General features: G+C 37.4%; 1 protein-coding gene across 2 annotated transcripts in view; it reads right to left on the minus strand.

The window, feature by feature from the left end:
• The window catches only part of LOC136867291 (MTOR-associated protein MEAK7), a 132,769-nt gene extending 116,216 nt beyond the window's left edge, over nucleotides 1–16,553 (minus strand). The window contains exons 1-2 of one of the 2 annotated variants that reach the window (XM_067144442.2): nucleotides 16,249–16,553; nucleotides 2,531–2,632 (exon numbers count right to left, since the gene is read on the minus strand). In XM_067144442.2, coding sequence (XP_067000543.2) covers nucleotides 2,531–2,632; nucleotides 16,249–16,380 — 234 coding nt within the window. In that variant the 5' untranslated portion in view covers nucleotides 16,381–16,553. The remainder of the gene's footprint in view (nucleotides 1–2,530; nucleotides 2,633–16,248) is intronic. The other variant, XM_067144443.2, reaches the window with a different exon arrangement.
• Between the last annotated feature and the right edge of the window lie 7,969 nt (nucleotides 16,554–24,522).

Raw genomic sequence — 24,522 nt, forward strand, 5'->3', positions numbered from 1 at the left:
AACAATCAATCGAGTGAGGAAGGAAATCCCGGAGTCAAAGCACTACGAATGAATCTGTATAAGACTGTCGTACTTCAGAAGGAAGATCACACTACTCTCACAGTATATCAAGGAAAAGAACAAGAATGTGCTTCTGCTAAGCACTCTACACCCAAGCATTCAAGTCAGTGAAGATAAGCTCCCTAGAACTATTCAATTTTATAACGGAACTAAGTATGGTGTGGATGTAGGTGATCAAATGGCACATAAATACACCAATAAGGCTGGATGCCAAAAGTGGCCTGTACATGTATTTTACAACGGACTTGATCTAGCACCAATAAATTCATGGATAGTAAAAAGAATTTATGGGACAGAGAATCTCTTGACATGATTATATTCTTGAAGCAATACAAGAACTAAGATCTGATTTTGTGAAGAGAACATCCCTATACTTCAGCCTGAGCCTGACCCAGGTCCAATGTGCCAGTCGTAAGCAACAACGTCAAGTGAACTCCAATTGTAAACAGAACAAAACCTCTGACACATGTTTTTTGTGCAACAAAGTAGTCTGTGGAAAATGTTTGTGTAAGGTAATAAGTTGCATAAATTGCTTGTCAAGTGCCTAAATAGGCTTTTAAACAAATAGAGACTCATTTTTATCATACATTTTCACAAAGGCATTCAATAGCAAGTCTGCCAAAATATTTCATTATCTATTAGAAGTGAGAGAATATGAATAATTATTTATATATAACAATAGACTGATCTGTATACAATACATCCCAATGGTTAACTATGTCGTTTTAAAATTACTTATTGAACATTCACATGGTTACCAGATCCTGGATGCTAGATATGTCAGTAAGCAGCAGCGGTCAAAATTATCACCTGCGGCCTTTATAGGTATGAGGAAAATTCGGCCGTTCTAGTGTTAAAAGTATAGGGACATGTATTTTCTTTTTGTTTTAGGAAAAGGCACGTAACAGGGGTGAAAAGTGAAGAAAGAGTTTAATTATTTCTTACGAGGATATCCATATATAAAAAACTGAAGATGTTACAGACGTGAAAATTGTATTTGAATCTCCATTAAAAACAAAGAAACCTGTACTTTTTTTGTTTGGAAAATCCACTTAGGTGGAGGTGGGTGTGGGGGAGAGACTGATAAAAGGGTTGAATTCTCTTTATGGGGATACTTATACCTCAAAAACTGAAGATACACATGTGGAAATAGGTATTTGGAATCTCCTTTAAAAATAAAAAAACTTTTTTGACTTGAGAGAAGACTTCCTCACATGTACAGTTCTATGTCGCATGGTCATCTTAGCCCCAAAAGGCAATACCACAAACTTGGTTTACAAAGACTTTCTGGGGTAAACGAAACTCAGTTTTTCAACGACTTTGTATTCGGATGTATATAGAAAAAAATATTTAATATTTATTTCCACCTATTCCTTTGTATTCTTTAGGGATTTTCAGATAATGTCTTAGTACTGTTCCGTGGAACGATTCCTTTTATCAAATTACAAAATCCACGTGAGCGAAGGCGTGGGTAACTGCTAGAGTCAGATAAATGACAAACAGTGTAGCAATTGTTTATTTTGGACAATTAAATCCATTCAGTTTCATTACATGAACCTCAATAAAAGAAACTGTAAATTGCAATGGCCTATGAGTGAACTACTTTTACAGTAAGTTTTACGTTACACAAATGAAATCTTTTAGAAGTTGTTTTATTTCACTATTAGACACGTCCTATTCCTTGGCTCCTATGGTCACCATAGTCACCTTCAATTCAGAGGGCCCCAGGTTCAATTCCCGGCCAGGTCAGCTCTTAACGTTAAATGGTTATTTCCCATGGCTCGGGGAATGGGTGTTAGTACTGTCCTCAGCATACCTGCAACTCTCACTCCACAAAACAACACTATCCACTACAATAACACGCAGTTCCCATATACGACAGATGCTGCCCATCCTCACTGGAGGGTCCGACTTACAAGGGCTACACCTGGAAAGCCGAACATGTCCTCTGACACTCCTGACATGAAGAGCCATCTCACCATGAGGAATTTAAGAAATCTATCACATTCTGTTTTTTGTACAATTTGCTTTACGTCACACCAACACAGATAGGTTTTATGGCAACGATGGGATATGAAAGGGTTAAGAGTGGAAGGAAGCAACAGTGGCCTTAATGTACATCCCTGGCATTTGCCTTGTATGAATATGGAAAACAGAAAACCATCTTCAAGGCTGCTGTGGATTCAAACCCACTATATCCCGAATGCAAGCTGATTACTACACGGCCCAAAACTCATCTTGAAACCATTTTAATTTATGTGTGACTGGAGCACATCAGCTGTAGGACAATTTCAGTTTACCTATATAAATATTAGCTATAATTAGCTAAAAATATCACTGTCCTCATAATAACCAGAAAACAAATTATACTGCAAAATGAATAAAAACTCTCATAAGTTTCCACAGACCATAAAACTTCTCTTAAACTCAGAAGACATTACATATTCTTGTCTACTACTATACCACTCACCAGAAGTCTACCCTTGTCCATTTGAGATCCAGTATTTCTTCTTTGCTTCGTAAATCCACAACAACAAGAGACACTGGTTACTGAACGCCTGAGGACACCTACCTAGCAGTATAAAAACTAATAGAATTAGAAAAGCTGATTATTACTACTATTATTCATTTCAGTACCGTAATTCATCAGTTCTATAGATTTCAATCTACTGGAAAAGACATTCCTGTCTTATATTGCTTGGAAAATTATAAGATTGTCAAGGATGATTTCCACAACAAGAAATATTCTTGAAGAGACTTTGTCTAGCATTAAATACTGTCACAAATTTTTTGAATAACTAAAACATGAAATGAGATTTTCAATTTCCTTTCATGCAACATAGCAATTGCCTTTATGCTGATCTGAAGATCTTCAAGGTGGTAAATAGCAAGTTGAACTAAGTTCCTACAGTGCGACTTAAACCTCCTATGTAACTGGTGTCAAACATGGCTACCTGGTTTGAATACTTCAAAACTATGCAATTACATTTTTTCCATAAGCTGGACTCAGTAAATTACCCTTACCATTTATGCAATTTTCAAATAGTTTGTGTGAATGAAATAAATGATCTTGGTGCGACTCTTTCAAACGGTTACGGTCTTTCCTCCAAGAAAGGTTTAGACAAGGTTTCTAGGAAAGGGTTTAAATTATTCAGCTTTCTGAAACACTGTGCCAAATTTGTTTCTCCTAGAACTCTGATAACTGTTTTGCACCGTAATCAGGTCATCGCTAGAATACCATTGCAAGGTATGGCTACCGTCTCAGCAGTATTTAATACAAAACTTGGAAAGAGTCCAAATAAGGTTCATGAAATGGATCAGCTCCAAAGGTTTAGGCATTTCTCTCTCCAGCCAATTAAGAGTCTTTATCTGCCAAAGATGGGTGTATGCCCTCTTTATATATGTGTGACAAATAGTGGATTGCTCAACATTGTTTGAATTGATTCCATTACATGTTCCTCACTGCAATAATAAACAAAGGTATTTTCCATCTGCCTAGATAGTGAACTGTAGCTCAGGCAAACTCATGGCTGCTGACAGTACTAAAATCACTGAATGAGGTGGGTGAATCAGTGGACACTTTTCATTCAGCCCCCTTTAAAACTAAATGTGAACTAACAACCTCAAGTTCTGTATAAATACGCATGTCTAGATTTAGTTCAAAGTCTGAAATTATTTTAGGAAATTAGTTTTATCTATTTATTTATTCATTCATTCATGGTGTATTTATTGTATATAATGTTTTATTGAATCATTTAATTGGGTAAATAACCTGTTGATAAATCTGTCCATCCACCCATCCTCCACTGTCGATGGCTGTGGCCGAAAATTTTGGACTTTTTTCTTTCATGTGTACTCTATCCACGTGTTCTTACATAAGTCGCTGCTTTCTGTTTCAAAGACAAGTATTTTGCTCCTGCTAGTTTTCTTACTTGAGCATTTAAACAAAGGAAGATTTTTACAATCAACATTTCCAGATGGCAAAGATTAAAAGGTATGTATTAGGTGATAAGTACAAAAGAATACTGTATTATAAAATTTGCATCTTATTATCATGTTCCAACTGATTTGCACAAGACTATATTACTTATTCAGATATGTACTCCATTACTATTTTCATTACTGGACTCTTTCTGTAACCATCACTGACAGGTTAGTTTGTCATTTCAGCAGTTTAAAACATAAAAAAAAAAAAAAAAAAAAAACATTATCAATCAATACTGATCTGCATTTAGGGCAGTCGCCCAGGTGGCAGATTCCCTATCTGTTGCTTTCCTAGCCTTTTCCGAAATGATTTCAAAGAAATTGGAAATTTATTGAACATCTCCCTTGGTAAGTTATTCCAATCCCTAACTCCCCTTCCTATAATTGAATATTTGCCCCAGTTTGTCCTCTTGAATTCCAACTTTATCTTCATCCGTTGTGAAGACGAGTGGGTGAAGAAGAGAAAGCGCACTTCAACAAACAAGTCGGCCATTGTTGATCAGTTTTAGGGGCTTAGAACTTTGTTGCTCACAATTCTGCAACTCATTTACTACTCTATACAGTATAACATCTGAAAATACCCTTATCTATGATTCCAGATCTTTACTTCTATCATTTGTATGCATAAGAAAACACAAAGATCAATAATACTGCCCTGCAGGACCCCCACCCCTCTTAATCATTATAGGATCAGGTAACTCTTCACCTACTCTAATTCTCTGAGTTCTATTTTCTAGAAATGTAGCCACCCATTCTATCACTCTTGTCTAGTCCAATTGCCCTCATTTTTGTCAGTAATCTCCCTTATTCTATCCTATCAAAAGCCGTGGATAGGTCAATAGTGATACAGTCCATTTCACCACCTCTAAAATATCTGCTATATCTTGCTGAAATCCTACAAGTTGAGAGTCAGTGGAATAACCTTTCCTAAATCTAACTTGTAATATAATAAGAAAGAATGCTTTCCCAGAGCTTACAAACCATACGTCAAGCTCACTGGCCTGCAATTTTCCGCTTTATGTTTGTCACCCTTTCCCTTGTACACTGGGATTACTATTGCAACTCTCCATTCTTGAAGCTGGCCAAAATATACGCAACAATTACGCCTGTATTTAAATTGGTTGTCGCTTTGCATTTAATTTATTCTTTTGGACAGTAACAGATTCACCAGTTTTTAAGATCTGTATACTGTTAAAATGTTCATTATGTTAATCATATTTGTTACTCGCATGAGTTTTTTACTGAATATGACCCAAATATATTGTCATTTAACTTTCCAATCCACTATTCTAATTTGCAAACATAACTACTCTTATTATTATTATTATTATTATTATTATTATTATTATTATTATTACTACTACTACTAGCTGATGTAACCGTGCTTCGCTACGGAATTTGACATTGTATACAGTATTCTAGGTTAGGTAATATAAACATTGTGAGCAAGATTGTATTAAATTCCATAGCAGTTAACGTTACCCCAGAAGCATGACGGGGAAGTCACCAAACATCTCATGTGAAGACTGGGTTAGGGAATTTTCATTGTAAAGGTAGGCCCCCTTGTCTACCATCAGTCAGTCAGGTTGGTGAGTTTTCATTTTAATGGTAGACACTCTCCATCTACCTTTTTACAACCTCAGAAAGACTATCTTAGTAGTTCTCCCACCTGAAATATACATAGGTCATTACAATGACCTCAGTAACAATGGTGCAATTAAAAGCAATGCTATCATATGAAATACTTGATCAAATAAAAAACCACACATTTTCTCACCTTAAACGAACAGTACTATGCTGCCGATTTAACAGTCCAGAGTTCCAGAGCGGGAATGACCAAACCGCAGACAGTCGTGATCCGTGAACACACTTCGTCTTATTTTCGGCCGGGTGGGGGGTGTTGAATAGTGGAGACTCCCAGGGCAAAAACTATGCCCTTTTACTCATCTGTTTAATAGGAGTACCCGATGAGTCAGAAAATCTCTTCACTACACAGGCAGCAGAAAAATCTAACTGATTTGGAGACAAATGTTTCCTCCAAGCTAGAGGAGAAACCCCCTCTTCACTGCTAATTTGGAATAAAATGAATGCAAAATTTAATAAAAGTGGAGAGGAAGAAGCTTTTCTTAAGAAACGGCTCTTTTCAGGGTTGAAATTTGAGTTATTTCGTGAATTGTGGCACTATAATTTGGATTAGTTTTAAATTGCAAATCTAGACGAGGTCATACTCCTACTACTACTACTACTACTACTACTACGTACTCCTACTGCTACTATGAGCGTCTGCCTTAAGTGTGCACACTGCTCATTCAAAACAGTGCGTCAGAGTAGGGATCGAATAGCTGGAATACTATGATGAACCAGTCTTATGTACCGGTACCACTGCTGGTGGCTTCAAGTAGCCTATGCAGTGGCCTCCACGGTATGCACTAGCCTTGATTGAAATAACATTAAGTTATTTATTAGACCACCTAATCAATACAAAATCATCTTGGATGATTTACATAAATTTGTTAACTAATAGTGGTACATGTTTCGCCTTCCCTGAAGGCATCAGCCATAGTCTTAACCTTAAATTAAAAATAAGCGTCTAAAAGATTTAAAATTCATTTCATTATTACATGTCCATTTCATTATTACATGTTATTTAGATGCTTATTTTTAATTTAAGGTTAAGACTATGGCTGATAATGCCTTCAGGGAAGGCGAAACATGTACCACTATTAGTTAACAAATTTATGTAAATCATCCAAGATGATTTTGTATTGATTAGGTGGTCTAATAAATAACTTAATGTTATTATTTCAATCAAATATCATCAATACGGACCAAAAATGATATTTATTACATGTAATGCACTAGCCTTGCGTCCATTATATTGGTATTATAAATTTACTCATTCAGGACAAATATTTTAAATTCCCTATGGGAATCAACATCTGTATTATCTGATGGCCAGGCAGGCATCAATTTTTGGAAATGAGATAGCTCTCATAGTGCATTGGCACTGCTGGTGGCTTCAAGTAGCCTATGCAGTGGCCTCCACGGTATGCACTAGCCTTGCGTCTTGGGTGGTGTGCTAAGTCCCAACTGATGAGCCAAACTTAGCACACGAGGGCGAAACGCAGGCAACCAAGAATGAGTTAGCTGGAAAATTTATAATGTCCAATAACGGACCATTATATTGGTATTATAAATTTACTCATTCAGAACAAATACTTTAAATTCCCTATGGGAATCAACATCTGTATTGCTTGATACTGGCCGCACTTAAGCGACTGCAGCTATCGAGCTCGGTTCAAAGAGATGTGGATAGTGTGATGGCGAGAATCACTCTGCATGACAAAGTGCACAATGAGTATGTGCAAGGATCTTTTCAAGTTGTGCCCATCAGAAACAAGATGGAGGAAAAACAGCTCCACTGGTATGGTCACGTCAGAATATGTGATTAACACTATTTAGTACAGAAAGCTCTTGCTATCGAAGAGTCGAAGAGAGGAAAAGTACATCCTAAGGTAACAAATGAACTGCTGAGGCTGCCTTGAGGAAAAGTTAAGTGCCATTAGATCTGGAGCAATAACATTGGACATACTCTCCGAGTCAGATGAGCCGACCCTGAGTGAACTCGGGAGTTACCGCTTTAAGCGAAATGTATGGCCAGGAAAGAATAAGTGTTTAGTAAAAAATGTTAGGTTTTCCTTTCAAAAGAAATGTATTCATTTCTTGAGGAAAAAGTTAACCACAGCTGAAAAACTGTTTTTGGTGAGAAGTATTCTTTGAGTGTGGTAGAAAGAAAGCGCTCTTGCTATGAATTGTTTTTAGAAAGTTTTCTTATAAAATGATTTGTGTGTGCCACATCTTTTCATGGCATTTTCATAAATCACTTTAATTTGGCATAGAATAAGTCAGTGAAATCGAACCATGGGATTTTTGCCCTTAAAACAAGAAAATGACTAACAAAAACAAATTCTAGAACAGGGAGCTAGAAGTGTTTGAATATTGGAAGCAGTCAGTGACAACAGTATGGAGGTGCTGTACATAAACTCCAGTATCCAGTGTATCCAATCAATGAAGATAGATCTTGACACTGTAGTCTAGTTACATGCTTCCCTTTACTCAGTTTTCTATTGAATCACATTACATATTTGGTCATACATTAATATATTTGAAGAGGGTGGGATAAACTCCATTCCACAAACCAAACTGAAACAATGTAAAATAGCTGGCAATAAAATTCAACATGAGGGATATTAGTATATTGTCTGGACTCTTGCTGTTAGTATGGATGCATTAGATTGCTATGATTACTCGTAGTCTATAAAATTTGACAGCGAGTAGCTCTACTATTGTGTATAGGGCTCCGAAGCAAATGAATGGTTGCTATACCTATCCAAATAGTACAATAAGCCTATAGGATTCAATGCATCTGGAGAAATCCTGATGGGCCCTTGTTAAACAAAACAAAAATACCTATGCTAATATGGTGCATCAGTGGAAAAGACGTCAATTTCCATAGCTGTATCAGAATTGGGCATCTGTTGATGGATAAAAGGGTTGCCTTTTCCGAGTCCTGTTTAGCGTTTCATCAAATGGATGGTTATTGGTATGTTGGATGAGAAAGAACAAATGCACTGCAACCGTTAACCCATTCACCATTAGAATAATAACAGTACGGTAAGTTATTTATTAAATTGACCACCTAATCAATACAATAAGTCACCGCCTTGGATGATTTACATTGATCTATTAACTAAAAATGGTACATGTTTCGCCTTGTATGAAGGCATCATCAGCCATAGTCTTAACCTCGGAATAAAAATAAGCACTTGAAATAACATATAATAAGAAGAAATTGATTTTAAAAGTCTTGAAGAGACTTAAACTAAAATTAACATTCAAAATAACAATGTTGTTTTTTTTTTTTTTACAATGTGAAGAATTACAAAGGTGAAAATATTAAAATTATTGACATAAAAGTTGCTATTACAAGTAAAATGGACAAAGCAACAGACTGATGAACAAGTAGTAAGATTGCTTAAGTTGACTGATTGGCGGTTACAATTAGATTCTGACGAGAATGACGCTCAGTCATATTTATTCAAAAAGTAACATTGAGGAAATAATGTTGAAGGTTGGTCAGGAGATCACTATATTCCTTTTCAGGAGACAAAAGACGAAAGTCATAGGCATATGGTAGAAATGTATAACACATTGATGAGAAGATAAAAAGTTGTAGGCCTAGATTAAAGGTTGAACAGTGTTAAAAATGGACCTCTGTGGACCATTTCAATTTGAAGCGATGTTAAAATCTTGTGAAGAATATGAGGTGGTCAATTTAGGCCTAATAAATAACTTACTGTTATTATTCTATTCAAATATCATCAATACCGATCAAAATGATATTTATTACATGTAAACCCATTCACCTCCGATGACTAGGCAAGCCCACCAAGCACTGGCCACTACATTTCTGTTTGTAGTCTGACCACCCTGCAAGTACCTCCGACGTTTAAAATTCTATGGATAGCTGAGTAATGTGGCTGTCCTACTCTTGTATTTTTCTTGCCCTACTGTTATCTTTTTTTACTGTAAGTCTTAGAATTAGCAGCAATATTCCCTTAGTTGGCAAGTCTTAGTTCATTACAGTTTGGAGCTGTGAATATACTGCAATGAGAGTCTGCTTCAAAGTGATAATGAAGAGTCCAATTTTTAATTTTCAGGAAACTGGAGTGTGTGAAAATCTTCAGCATAGTATGAGGATTATCCTCAGACACCAGCTTTCAGTATTTTTCAGATGTACACAGAATAGAAAAGGGGTAGACAATATTAAATGTAATAACATTAATGTCTCATTAACTAATGAGGGTGAGAAATGTTTATTTAGCTCTCTGCATTCTAATGTCACAGGTTCAATAGTCCCACATTCAATGTTATCAAAACAAAGGTAAGTGTGGCTTCATATCCCAGTGTGTTTCAAAGTTTAACACACCATATCTTCATTATGAGGTATTATTACCGGTGAGTACAAATCTCCAGTAGGCTAAATTTAAAAGCAGCATGAAAATATTCCTACTATGCGATTAATTTTGTTCTGATATGCACCATAGTGCAGTGCAGAGCTTTAAACTGGCAAGTCAAGAGATTTAAGTCCTATTTGAGTAAACTCAATGCCTTTTTCAATATGGAGCACAAGCTCATAGCTGTAACTTTGTGGTCTGAAAGGTTTTTATGAAGAGATACCAACCTTTGAAGTGGGTTATTAGTAATCTCCTCCCCTCCCCACTATCGGAAAATTTTCAAGTCAAATCCAAAGCATGCTCCTTCCTTCTTCATAACCTTTGCTCTTCCTTACAGCAATCTATTCTAAAGTATATCATATTACACAAAACTTGCCCATTACCTAGTTCTGTGATAAAACATTCTTTGCAGCTCGTTGTAATGCCTAAGCTGCTTTTCAGTGTAGGTCTTATTGAAGCATCCTTCCCCATGATGTTTGCATCTTCTGAACCATAAGTGATTCCAGTGTAGATGGGTAGGACTGAATTTTCTGGTTTTCCCTGTCACATCTGAAAACTCTTCCAGTGGGAGGGTTACTGTCAGATACACTTAACGTTGCCAATACATAACTAAGGTTTTACAGTGAAGAGCAAAAGAAGAGCTTCATTCAAAATGCTCACAGGTAGCAAAAGAAAGGACCAGTTGAACAAGTATCATTGCCAACTCTCAATCAGTGAAACTAACATGGTTTCCTTTTTTATACAATTTTTTCATGTTGCTTTTCTGTAATAATTTCCCCTTTGACTAATGCTGAAATCATGAGGCAAGATTATTAATAATTAATTAATGTTATTTGTTTTACATCCCACTAACTACTTTTTAAGGTCCTCGGAGACGCCGAGGTGCCGGAATTTAGTCCCGCAGGAGTTCTTTAACGTGCCAGTAAATTTACCGACACGGGGCTGTCGTATTTGAGCACCTTCAAATACCACCGGACTGAAAGATTATTAATAGTTGGCACCTTGTTCGTGGTATTCTCTGGTGCCACTTACGCAAGCAGAAGGCATTCTTGTCTTTGGTTCTGAATAAATCCTTACAGATCAGGCATACCCATATGTACCACTTGACTCTTCACAGTAAGTTGAGTCTTCCAATTAGAAAATGCAATGGCACAAAGAAACAAATAATAATATGTTATTTGTTTTACGTCCCACTAACTACTCTTTTACGGTTTTCGGAGGCACAAAGAAACAAATGGTTGTGAAAGTAAGGAGAAATTGAAGGAACTTACAAGATAATTGAATTCAGCAAAGAAGTCAGCTAAGGGTAACATGAACTGGCAGTCATACAAATTTTAGTAAAAAATGGAAGATTATGTACAGGTACTTTAAGGCAGAAACAAGTTCCTAGAACAACATTCCAGGAATCTTTAATGAACAAGAGGAGAGTGTATGCAAGGATCTTAAGGAGGCAGAAGTATTCAGGCCGCAGTATGCAAAGATTATTGGATACAAGGAAAATGTCCAGACAGAGGAGGTGACAAATACTAAGTATGGAAAGTGACTTATGTTAAAGATATTTACAACAAAACACGAAAGTTGAAAACTAGAAAAGCAGCTGGAATTGATAACATTTCTGCAGACAATGGGTTGGGATGTAGTACCATATCTGAAGTACTTGATTACTGTTTGCATGAAGGAGGGAGCTATACCAAATGAATGGAGAGTTGCTATAGTAGCCCCTGTGTATAAAGGAAAATTACAGGCCAGTCAGTTTGACATGTGTTGCATGGAGCCTTTGGGAAAGCATTCTTTCTGATTATATTACGTATGTTTGCAAAATTAATAACTGGTTCAATAGAAGACAGTTTGGGTTTAGGAAAAGTTATTCCACTGAAGCTCAACTTGTAGGATTCCAGCAAGATATCTGCTATATCTTTCATTCAGGAGTTTAAATGGACTGTACTGCAACTGACCTATCTAAGGCATTTCATAGGGTAGTTCATGGGAGACTACCGACAAATAATGAGTGCAATTGGATTACACAAGAGTGACTGAATGGGTGGCTATATATTTCTAGAAAATAGAACTCAGATAATTAGAGTAGGTGAAGCTTTATCTCATCCTGTAATCATTAAAAGAGGAATTCCTCAAGGCAGCATTATTGGACCTTTGTTTTCTTATATATATATAAGTAAGAGACAAATTAGAGAAGGCTTTTTGCAGATGTTATTCTGAACAGAGTAATAAATAAGTTACAAAGATTATGAGCAACTGTAAAAAGACCTTGACAATGTTGTGAGGTGGACAGCAGGCAATGGTATGATAAACAGGGTTGTAAGGCAGGTTGAGAGTTTCACTACTAGAAAAAGTCCTCTCGGTTTTAATTACTGTGTTGATAATGTGAAAGTACCTTTTGGGGATGACCTAGTACCTAGTAGTTAATATAAGGAAAGATCTTCATTGGGATAATCACAAACAGGATTGTAAATTACACATTTTCATATGGTTATGAGTATTTCAATTCCTTTCAGATTCAAAAACGAAAAACAATCTACAGAAAAGCAGCTCAATTTGTTGCGGGCGATTTCCGACAAGAGTAGTGTTACAAAAATGTTACAAAGTTTTATTGCAGCGAATGGCCATATAAAATATAATGTACAACACAAATCACACAGAATTACAAATACTTTCATTTCAGATTAACGTTAGAATCACTTCGTTCCATTGAAACAAACCCATATTTTAGATATTTGATGTGCAAAACTGTGTTGAAGTTTCACATCTCTCCCTACAACACATTACATGATATCTGTTGCACCAATCTCCACATAATTTGCATTTGCAGTCTGTACCTGGTACCTCGCTGTGATGTAGATTCAATGGTGAAACCCATGCACTGCAAATCTGGTCATCAAATATCTCAGCTCGAAATTTGGTCTTCTAGTAAGAATGCATCAGTTACAGAGAAACTGTCCATATTTCTGTTCTTTTATTGGCCATTTCTTTCATTACCGGTACCTTATTATAATTGGGGTAGCTGGGAGTAGGAAATTTGACTTTGACTCCTCAACATAAAAGTGTTCTCTCGCTAGGACATATACCAAGCAAGATTGAACTTTAACATGCGTATTACTTTTTTTTGAGGAGTTGTTTTTACTTTCTCAAGAGCTTTTGTGAGATGTTGCCAGATATTTTCTGGGGGCACTAACCTGGAAAAGCTGCATAATAGTTTTTAGAGATAATTTTCCTCAGTTGATTTATATCGTTCATAGCTCTGATAGCAGTAGTGATTCTGTCTTTGATGTGTAGTGAGAATTTATTTCCACTTGGTTGTAGAATCACACCTAAATATTTTATGTGCATCACAGTGGCTATGGGTTTCTTCTTGTATGTAAATAGACTTTTCTGCCTCTTCTGAAAGTAATGGATACGGTCTTTTCTCCATTTATTTGAAACATTTTCTGTCTGCTCAGTCTACTAGCTGATTAAAAGATATTTTGAGATCTTCTGACTACGTTGAAGTTATCGCTATCACCCACGTACATATAAATCTTGACCCTTTCTGATGCCTGTTGTAGCTATTATGTATAAAAGGGGACTAAGGGGTATCCCTGTAGAATGTCGTCTGCCTTATGGGTCCTGATCTTTATGTTTTCGTCATCTATCTCTATGCAATTTTCATTCAGAATGCTCCTTATGAGATTGCACAGATGCTGATGTTCTATATGATGCTCGTATTTTTCTATGATATTCTTGTTGATGGTATCCAAAGGCTTTGGAAAAATCCACAAAAATAGCATGCAGTTTCCCTTTTGGTCCTGAGAGCACCTCTATTCTGTTGCAAGCATTTTATTGCTTGTAGAATTCCTTTTCCCTTCCGGAATCCGAACTGTTCAGGAAGGGGAGCATCTAGCAACTCTGTTTTTTAATAACCACGTGAGAATCTTGAGCAAAGAGCATTGAAGGGCTATTCCCCTGTAGTTATTGGGGTTTTCTACATCACCTTTTCCTCTATAAAGCATCTTTACTGTCAATTTTCTTCAGTTCTTAGGACTGCCCCCTTGCCATAGACATCCATTGAAGAGTTATGATTACATCTCCAAAATTTTTAATTAGTCCCTTTGTGTGTTCATTATGGATCTCAAGCCCACAGGCTTTCTTGTCTTCACAGCTTAGTATTGTCAGTATTACCTTCTCTGAGAATAGTTTTTCCACATCTGGAGGGATGATCGTTTTATCCGTTGCTACTGACAGGCACGAGTCTTATCCGCAATATAGATGTAAGGTGATGTTCCCAAACATCCACTGATGTGTCTAGAGAATCTTGGGTTTACATGAGTTAGTGATTTATATGAGAATTCTGCTCAGCTTCCGCAATTATTTTCCTTCTTCCTCCTTCCGAAAGCTCTCTTGGTGTTCTTTGCTGCCTCTTTGTAGATTGGGAAGATATGGAAGAAAGACAAGCTGCTCGACTAAGGAGTATGTAATACCAATATAAATGGTCCATTATTGGACATTATACATTTTCCAGCTAACTCATTCCTGGTTGCCAGCGTTTCACCCCAGTGTGCTAAGTTAAGCTCATCAGTTGGTACTTAGCACACCCACCAAGACTCATGGCTAGTGCATACCGTGGAGGCCACTGCGTAGGCTACTTGAAGGCACCGGCAGCGCCATTGCACTATGAGAGACTGTCTCTTTACCAAAAATTGATACCTGCTTGGCCATCAGATGATATAGATGTAGATTCCCATAGGGAACATGAAATATATTTCCCGAATGAGTAAACGTATAATACCAATATAAATGGTCTGTTATTGGACATTATAAATTATCCAGCTAAGTCATTCCTGGTTGCCAGCATTCTGGGAATTTTTCATTACATCAATGAGTTTTATCTGTTCAAGCATCCGATGTGTGTTTAGGATAGGTCCAATGACCTCGCAATCACTGAACTGGCTATCAGTTGGTGTACATAGCCTTTTCTTAAATAATTTTAAAGAATTCAATTTGTCCTCTTGAATTCCAACTTTATCTTCATATTGTAGCCAACGGCCGTAGCCGTGTTGAAACACCGGATCCCATGAGATCTCCGAAGTTAAGCAACATTGGGCGTGGTCAGGAGTTGGATGGGTTGCAAGACGCTGTTGGTGGGGGGTAAGGGAATGGAGGAGCAAGAAGGAACTGACCACCCTACCGCACGTAGACTCCAGCTCAGGAACACCTCTGTGGAGGTTCAGACCTGCCTTCGGGCAGAATAACCCTTACCTTACTATTGTGATCTCTCCTACTTTTAAGAACAAAACTCAACCCAAAATACCAGACAGGTGGTCACAATCTCTCAGCAGGTACGACTCTGTAGACATTTCAAGTCCATACTTTTTTTTAACTATGTACAATATATCAGAAACCACTAAAATACAAATAAATACAGATTTAAAACTAAACCATTAAAATAGGAAGTTAGCAGCTTTCATTTGATCAACATTTCTTTGATTGGAAATATTATTCAATAACATGAACAGTAATACAAAATCTATATGAAGTCTCTGAAACCACATCTCAATTCTTTTGAATTCTAAATTATATAAGATAATTGAAACTCGTCCTAATAGCCTTCCATTAAATGCTTTGGAATAGCACAACTCACGTCACAAACATCAGTTAGAAGACATTTTTAGCAGTCTTGTTGACAATAATCCAATTTAATATCTTCCACTCAGTCTCTACTTCAGCGTTATAGTCTAAGGAAAAATTCATAGCTTAGTCTGCAAATACTCGGCCAGAAAGAAAATTAACACCCAAGACCCAAGAAATTACGAAGAATTAGATTGTTCACGTAGAAATTACTGTCTACATCTCAACAGGTAAGTTCCTTTGCAAGTACCAATATAGCATAAGCAAGGATCAAAAATTATAACTTACAATTCTGGCAAGTATTTTTGTATTAAATGAATGGAATGGCTGAGTTCGCAAATTATGCTTATTACGGAAGAAAAACAAAAATGGCTTGAACAACTCGGATCCAATCCTCACAACTTGCATATACAGTACCTAAACAGTAATTAATTAGAAAACTATCCAATCTTTGACGGATACCTACTGGTATATGAACACTTACAGTACGTGTTCATTTTTCCACTGGATATAATAACAGTCCAAAAAAAGGACAAAACGTATTAAGTCATTATTTGTCGTTACATACCTGGAGGTTTTTTTCAGTCAACTGTCCATACTTCTCACAATCAGTCTCGTATAAAGACTTCAAACCAGAATATTCAGTTTGCGATAATTCCGGATGGCGACCTTCTACAGATTTACTACTGCTTACACCCATTGCGCTACTCAACAAGATGTGATAGGCGAGTAAGTCCTGTTGTTCAATCTACACGCTTACACAAGAAGTATGTAAGAACGAGGTTGCGCTCGTACAACAGGTGAACAAAACTAAGCTTCAAAATCCGTTGCTAATTGTGAAATGTCAAACACAGCTGATGATATACCGTTATCGCATAAAATGCAGGTTCACCAACCCACACCAACCAATGTTCGCAGCGTTGTCTGCGTAATAACACATACAGTAGAGACAATACGCGACACTTACGGATTTAGCCTTGTTAAAATGGGAGACAATTCGATGGTGGCGCTCCTAGTGACTTGACCTGAAACGTCGCGCTAAATTCAAATATCAATGGAACTGCATATACAAAAATGGGTAATAAAATACGTCTAGAAAAAAAGTTTTATTGAGATATTAACTTCGAAGTGCTAAAGCAATTCTGGATAAATGGGTGAAAAATTATTTAAAAGGTTATTATTTAAAGACTGAAACTAGACATATAAACAAGATGTGAAATGGACTGCTGTGAAATGGGTTGATCTTTCATTTATGCATTACTTTTTTTTTGCTTTTGCATTCCTCCCTGAACTTTTACGGTTAGATTTGTCTTTTTTCTCATTTAAAAAACATTGTATCATCACATTAAGACGCCAGTCAATAAAAATATCGGCACATTCCTTACACACATGATACAATGAATTAACATTTAAAAGCTGGACAATTTTCCTCTTAACATGAAGCCTACTAACAGAAAGAAAATCTATTAAATCCCGGCTTTAATCTGAGCAGAGGGATAAAAGAAAGAAAAGTATGAAAATGTTGTCGATAGTGATGCTGGGTATAGTGCGTATTTGTATCACCCAAATATCACTATAAAATTTGTCACAAATGGAACATAATAATTGCTTTTACACATATCAAGTGGCAAATTAAGAAATATTTGATTTTTGGATAATATTATGTATACGTACTTTACGTACTTTACCACTTTACAAGTATATTTGGTGTTGCACTCACAGTGACACACGTATGTCTTTGGTCTTACACTTTCAACAATTTCGTGTGTGATATCTGTGTTCACTGAAGATCCTTGCTTTAGTTTCATTGCTTCACTTGTCAATGATATCATTTCATGAAATGTATCGCGATATGCAATATTTAATAGGAGACAAAATGGTATGGCCAATGTACATAAGAAAAATTCAGTGGACTAGTGATTTATTGGTCCAGGGATCATGCTATTTTTCTGTTGACCTCCATTCTGCTGTTTGAACTGGCCGCTCTAGTCATATGGACAAAGATAATGAGAAACTACAGACATAGCACCACGGTGCTAGCCCTGGACCTGAAGATGTAACAAAAGACGGCAACAGCAGCGAATAGACAAAGATAATGAGAATCCACAGACATAGCCCTCCCATTCTACGGTGCTAGCCCTGGACCTGAAGAAAGTAACAAAAGACGGCACCAGCAGCGGAGTACGACATAAACCAGTCCTGTCTACAAGCCTTAAGTATATTTTCATATTTCTCAAATAAAAAGACCAACCCGCATGGCACTACAGCCCTTGAAGGGCCTTGGCCTACCAAGCGACCGCTGCTCAGCCCGAAGGCCTGCAGATTACGAGGTGTCGTGTGGTCAGCACGATGAATCCTCTCGGCCGATATTCTTGGCTTCCCAGACCGGGGCCGCTATCTCACCGTCAGACAGCTCCTCAATTCTAATCACGTAGCCTGAGTGGACCACGAACCAGCCCTCAGGTCCAGGTAAAAATCCCTGACCTGGAGGGGAATCGAACCCGGGGCATCCGGGTAAGAGGCAGGCACGCTACCCCTACACCACGGGGCCGGCATATTTCTCAAATAACGACGGTATTTCTTAATTTGCCGCAGATTTATATGTGTAAAAGCAATTATTATGTTCCATTTGTCACAAATTTTATAGTGATATTTGGGTGATACCAATGCGCATCGTACCCAGTGATGCTTTGAGGAATATTTACGTACAAAAAATTAAAAAATATAACATATCCTTGGCTGCATAGATTAGGATTTTTAAAGTCGCTGGCCTGGAAATGATCTGAACAGATCTTATAATTATTATATAAGCGTAACATCCCTTCTTTCTTGTACACCTTATCCCAATCACTTCTGTGACATTTCAAAACCCACACATCACACCTACAACACATCGGTATTGAAGGCTAACTGCTGCACTATACAATAAAATATGCATATTTTAAGCCAGTTAAAATATGGGTCGAGCAGGTCAGAAGTATATGAAGTACTATAAAAATCTCTTTGTCACTGGAAGAATATATATGCAAACACAATATTACTTACATTTTCTTGTCACGAGGGTAGAAAAAGAAAGACCGCGCATTCTTTTCTACTTCATAGTTATTATCCGCACACTTTATGTTGGTGCATTTACACCCTAGTGCTGAATCGGTCGACCTCGGCGATCTTCGAGATTCGTACAGGCAACCATTGAAACACAAACTATGAATCGCTTAAGCATCGTTGTGCGACATCTGGCGTACACTTTACGTACTAGTACTGTTGTTGTTTACACAACAAAGCCAGAGTATAGAATTCATGCTAGGAACAAGATTCGCATCGAGAAATGTTTTATAATGTTATATAATGTGTATGTGACATAGTTGTTCGTATCGATCGATCATATTATCGATTCAATTCAGATTTCATTTTCCTTCGGTTGGTAGCACTATCAATACCGGGATACCTCCCTCCTTACTCCTCATCGACGTACACAAATGCACCAACATAAAGTGTGCGGACTATACTGCAGCAAAACACAGCACATAACTTTGCCCTCATGTTGAGAGGAGATATCAAGGAATGACAAACGCTACTATAACACTAAAAACTTCACACACAAATACACGTGCTCTTATGACAGATTCAGTAGTTCTCAGGACTACCCGCTAGAGAGAGCTCCAATAGCTGTCCCTCGATATCTCGCTGAGTGTCATGTATTGTCTCTACTGTATTTGGTAATATTACAAGGTCTGGAAATAGAGCCCGTAAAACGCTATCGAAGTGGTCACACTGAAGTTCAGTGCCGGGTCGCTAGGATAGCTTTCTTGCCCCCTGTCTACCAGGTTCGTGATTTAAACGTGTTTATTAACTGAGTTGGTTATGAATGTATTATGTATTCGTCTGAGGTTAAACATTCGCAGTTCCAGTCATGGTTTATTCACGAGAAATTAAAGGTAGTGGAATTTCATTTCACAAGTTTCCCGTGAATGTTCAATGTTCGAAATATTAATACAGAGGAAGTATTACGCATGAGATATGACTTCAAGCTGATGAAATTAGGCCTCTGTTCCTAAGTTTTGATCCGAGTTACGTCATAAGAATCGGATAATCCCAAAATTTGTCACTGGACTTTTTTGTAAACAATGCTACCGTGGCTGCCGATCATTTTAGAGACCTCTTCAAACTCAGAAATCTTAAATTAGGAAACCAACCAGAAAAAGAATTTGCCCAACAAATTTGGAGAAAATGAATGTAGCAAGAGCTGAAAATATTGTTTTTCCCCTGAAATAATCTCCGATTTGAAAAGTATGGAGGTTGTTTGTCCCGAGAGCATTAAATACAATTTAAAATAAACCATTTGTTTTATGGAGCATTTTATGAAATTGTTCCATGCGCATGACATCTGCAACACCTCACATGGAACATATTCTGGGAATGAGAACAAACGAGCATCTTTTAGTACTGAAGACGAACGCCTCAGTTGGTTAATGAAAGATTTCCTGTCATATATGAAGCAAAAGCAAATGCATACAGAGAAAGTAAAAGAGATTCATGAGGGAAATACATCAGGCATAGATCTTGACTACCCAATCCACTGTGGCCTGTGTAAAATACCTCATGAGTATACATTTGCATTAAGCATTGACGAGGAACCTAACAAGCGATGACCTAGAGCTCTTCTTCAGCTACCTAAGACGCCAAGCGGAATACAATGACATTATGGTTCGTGTGGCAAAAGAACAAACAGACTGTAAAGGCTGTTTAGAACATATCTCTTCTCCAGCCACTCAAAGACCAACATAGTGTCTTATTCGTTTTTAATATCGAGAAGCCCTTAGATACAGAAAATCAGCGTCTGTGGCACTTCTGTAGTGAACGGCGGAATTTGTCACCTCCGCTTTGCAGTACTTGCCCCGAAGAGAGTTAATAAAAGGGATAATTTCTTCCGAAAGACATGTTCAACAGTGAAATTAAGTGCAGAAAGTGTAAAGGCGACAAACCACCTCTTGTTCTAATATTAAAATTTCTGAGACCCATATTAGACAACATTGCTTCAAGCCACTCAAGTAGAAGAGGGAGAGTTTTGAAACTTGGTAAGAAGAACCTCAAAAGGAAAGTTTTGAAATTGCAATGACATATCCAAGCCAATCCAGCACCACTATATAAATGAAGTACTGTCAATACTCGCAAAAACATTCAGTTCTCTTTATTTAGGATATAATTTACTTATTGACATATACGGCCATGCGAATACAAGGGGGCAAGAACGCAATCCTAGCGGCTGAGTGATGAACTAGGATATCACCCGTTTACATGACTGCATTTCAAGGCCTTGTATTATAGCTTAGGCAACGGTGCGTACGCACAAGGGTGACTATTTTTTGTACGGTGGGTTTAAGTACAGCCATTCATACTTCTGAACTTCCCAAAACTCATTTCTAAATCATCGTTTGGAAAGAATCCCAGTTAGACATAGTGAAAACACAAGTAATTTAAAATATACTGTATGTATTCATTCAATTAGTTATTCTGTTTGTTTATCCAACCCCAGTCCCGTTTCTCTAAGGGGTCGCGTTTGAAATGAGATGAATCTGTCGTGGCAGGTTTTTTATGAACGGTTGCCCTTCCTGACGTCAACTTCATAGAGGAGATTTTTTTTACAATTTGCTCTACATCGCACCGACACATATAGGTTTTTCTGGCGACGATGGGATATTGTAAGTGAGTAATTTCATGTTTTAATCCGTATTGGAATATGTTATTTACAATAAGAAAGATTTTATTATAATCCTGCTGTTCAATACTTTATAATGTTGTTGCATTTACAACATATCCATTAATTAATAAGTTATCTGTGGGACATGTTTCGCTCCCTTTCATAGCATCATCAGCCAAATCTGAATCTCGAAGAATGGTTATGTTCGTAAATAATGACTTAAGAACTATTAAACCATTTTCTCACAAACTTAAAATTATTCTACTAGAATATCTTAAAATACAGAATCTTTGGTGACATACCTTAATAATATGGGCTTAGTAGGAGAGATATATTAAAATTGTGATAGAATGAGTTGTTCTAAAATACTTAAAACAAGTAGCATGTCTAACATATTTGTAGAGGTGAAATTTAATCTTAAGAAATACATTAGAAAATTTCTTTGCAATGAGATCTGGTAAAAACGTTTTACTGTATATACTTTAAGGAGAAGAGTCTATAAAAACTTAAAGATATCGCCAATTTGATAATGGAACTTGTGACAGGATCAGCCAAATCTGAATTTCGATGAAAGGTTATGTTTGTAAATAATGACTCACGGACTATTAAACCGTTTATTCACAAACTTAAACTTACTCTACTAGAATATCACAAAATACAGAATCTTTGGTGACACGTCTTAATAAGTTAGGCTTAGTAGCAGAGATACATTAGAATTGTAGGAGAATGAGTTGTTCTAAAATACTTGAAAGAACTACCATGTCTAATGTCTTTGTAAGAGGTGAAATTCAATCTTAAGAACTCAAGTTCTACCACAATTTTAATGTATCTCTCCTACTAACCCCAACAGGACTCGCAGGTCGCCCACGGAGGTCAAATAGGAAGACCTGCACCTGGCGAGCCGAACCCGTCCTGGGGTATCCTGGCATTAAAAAAAGCCATACTACAATTCATTTCACTGAGCCCAAGTTATTAAGGCACGTCACCAAAGATTCTGTATTTCATGATATTCTAGTAGAGTAAGTTTAAGATTGTGAAACAATCGTTTAATAGTTCTTAAGTCATTATTTACGAACATAACCATTCTTCGAGATTCAGATTTGGCTGATGATGCTATGAAAGGGAGCGAAACATGTCCCACAGATAACTTATTAATTAATGAATATATTGTAAATGCAACAACATTATAAAATATTGAACAGGAGGATTATAATAAAAACGTTGTTTTTTTTTTACTTCTAAGACCTTCAGTATTGATGCACCCTACTGTTATCTCTAGTTATTTCTTTCTCTCCTTTCCCTCACTCTGGCTGTTCTTCTTAGACCTCGTAATCCTAGTAACACCCACTTCATCAGAGTTCTCATCAGTATTAACACATTCCTTATGGAGGCCACCCTCGTTTAAATTACCTTTTCTGTGCCAAAAGTCCTTAGGACTCATACGTCTGCGTTTCGGTGTTGCGTCTCTCACGGATTCAGCAATCAGCTGTCGCTGAAGGTCACCAGGACTGCCCTCACTAATAGTTGTCTCTGCGCCTGCCTCTTCCTCTCTCCGTTCTTGTCGCTCCACTACCTGGTCGTCACTCGCTGCTCCGCCTTCTGCTGATCTCAGCTGCATCGTGCGTTCACCTTCCTCCTCGGCCAATGTACTCGCTGTGTTGAACATATTCTTTAAATGCTCTACCCCGCATGCTCTAGTCCACTTGCCGTCACCCACCACTAATTAGCTGCGCCTTATATAGGCCATTAATCCTTCACGCCTAGCTTTTCCTATGTGGAACTGTAGCACTTTCTGGTTCCTGAAGACTTCTTTCTCCAGCTCCGGTTTAATCCCGATTATTCACCTTTAGATCGGCTTGTATTACAGAAAATCTTCTTTGCTAGTAGTGTTGATACGAACCTCACTCCCACTGGTCTCCTGCCTTTAGCTTTCCCCATTCTCTGTATCTCGACTATATCGGCCTCCCTGCCGATGATCTTCAACCTCTCGTTTATTACCTCCAGCACCTTGAATATCAGATCTTCTTTAGTGTCCTCGGGTAGCCCATATATAAAAATATTTTTTCTTTCGGGTTTCCTGCTGTCGCTTTTTCTCCTGCCACCTCAATTCTTTTATCTCTTCCTCCTTTATTCTTACCTTATCTCTAAAACTTGTTATTTCTTTATTATTTTGGGCCACCATTTCTGTCACCTTGCCTATCACCTCTTTCACTATTTCTCGTAGTTCACTAGATTGCTCTCGTAGTAACTCTCTTCGAACCTGCCAGACGGCATTGTGAAAGACCACGATGGCAGTGCTTTCAATTACAGTTTGTGAAACGTTGCCTACGCTATAATACAAGGCCTTGAAATGCACTAACGAAAACGGGTGCCATCTTAGTTCACCATTCAGCCACCAGGATCGCGTTCTTGTCCCCTTTTGTTCGCATGGCCGTGTATGTCTATAAGTAAATTATATCCTAGATAAAGAGAGCTGAAAGTTGTTTTGAGTATTTACAGTACCTTGTTTATAGAACTGTGCTTCACTGGCTTGGATAGGTCTCTACATTTTTAAAACTTTCCTACTCAGGGGCTTCTTATCAAGTTTCAAAATTTTCTCACTTCTACTTGCGTGGCTCGAAGCATTGTTGTCTAAAAGAAGGCTCTGAAATTTTTTGAATAGAAAAAGAGGTAGTTTGTCGTATTTAAACTCTCTACACTTCATTTCACTGAAGAACCTGGCCTTCAGAACAAAACGTACACATTTTTAGTAACTGTCGTCGGGGTAAATACTGCACAGCAGAGGTGACAAATTCCGTCATGCACTGAAGAAGATCCACAAACGATTATTTAGGGTATCTGAAGCCTCCTCGTTCTTGAAAGCGAATGAGACACAATGTTGGACTTGCACTAGCTGGAGAAGAGATATGTTCTAAACAGCCTTCACAGTCTGTTTGTTCTTCTGCCACACGCAACAAGTATCCTGCTATCATAGCTAGAGAAATACCAGGAATTGTAGCTGTTAAATCTGAAACAAATAAATCACATTTATATACTAGCGAACACTTAACAATAAAGTATTGTTCACACAGATCTGATATAATGTAGCTTGCAAGGGTTTTGTAATGATAGACATTGTGTTCAGGAAGCTACGGAATTTGC

This window comes from Anabrus simplex, chromosome 3, assembly GCF_040414725.1.
Source record: "Anabrus simplex isolate iqAnaSimp1 chromosome 3, ASM4041472v1, whole genome shotgun sequence".
Lineage (NCBI taxonomy): Eukaryota > Metazoa > Arthropoda > Insecta > Orthoptera > Tettigoniidae > Anabrus > Anabrus simplex.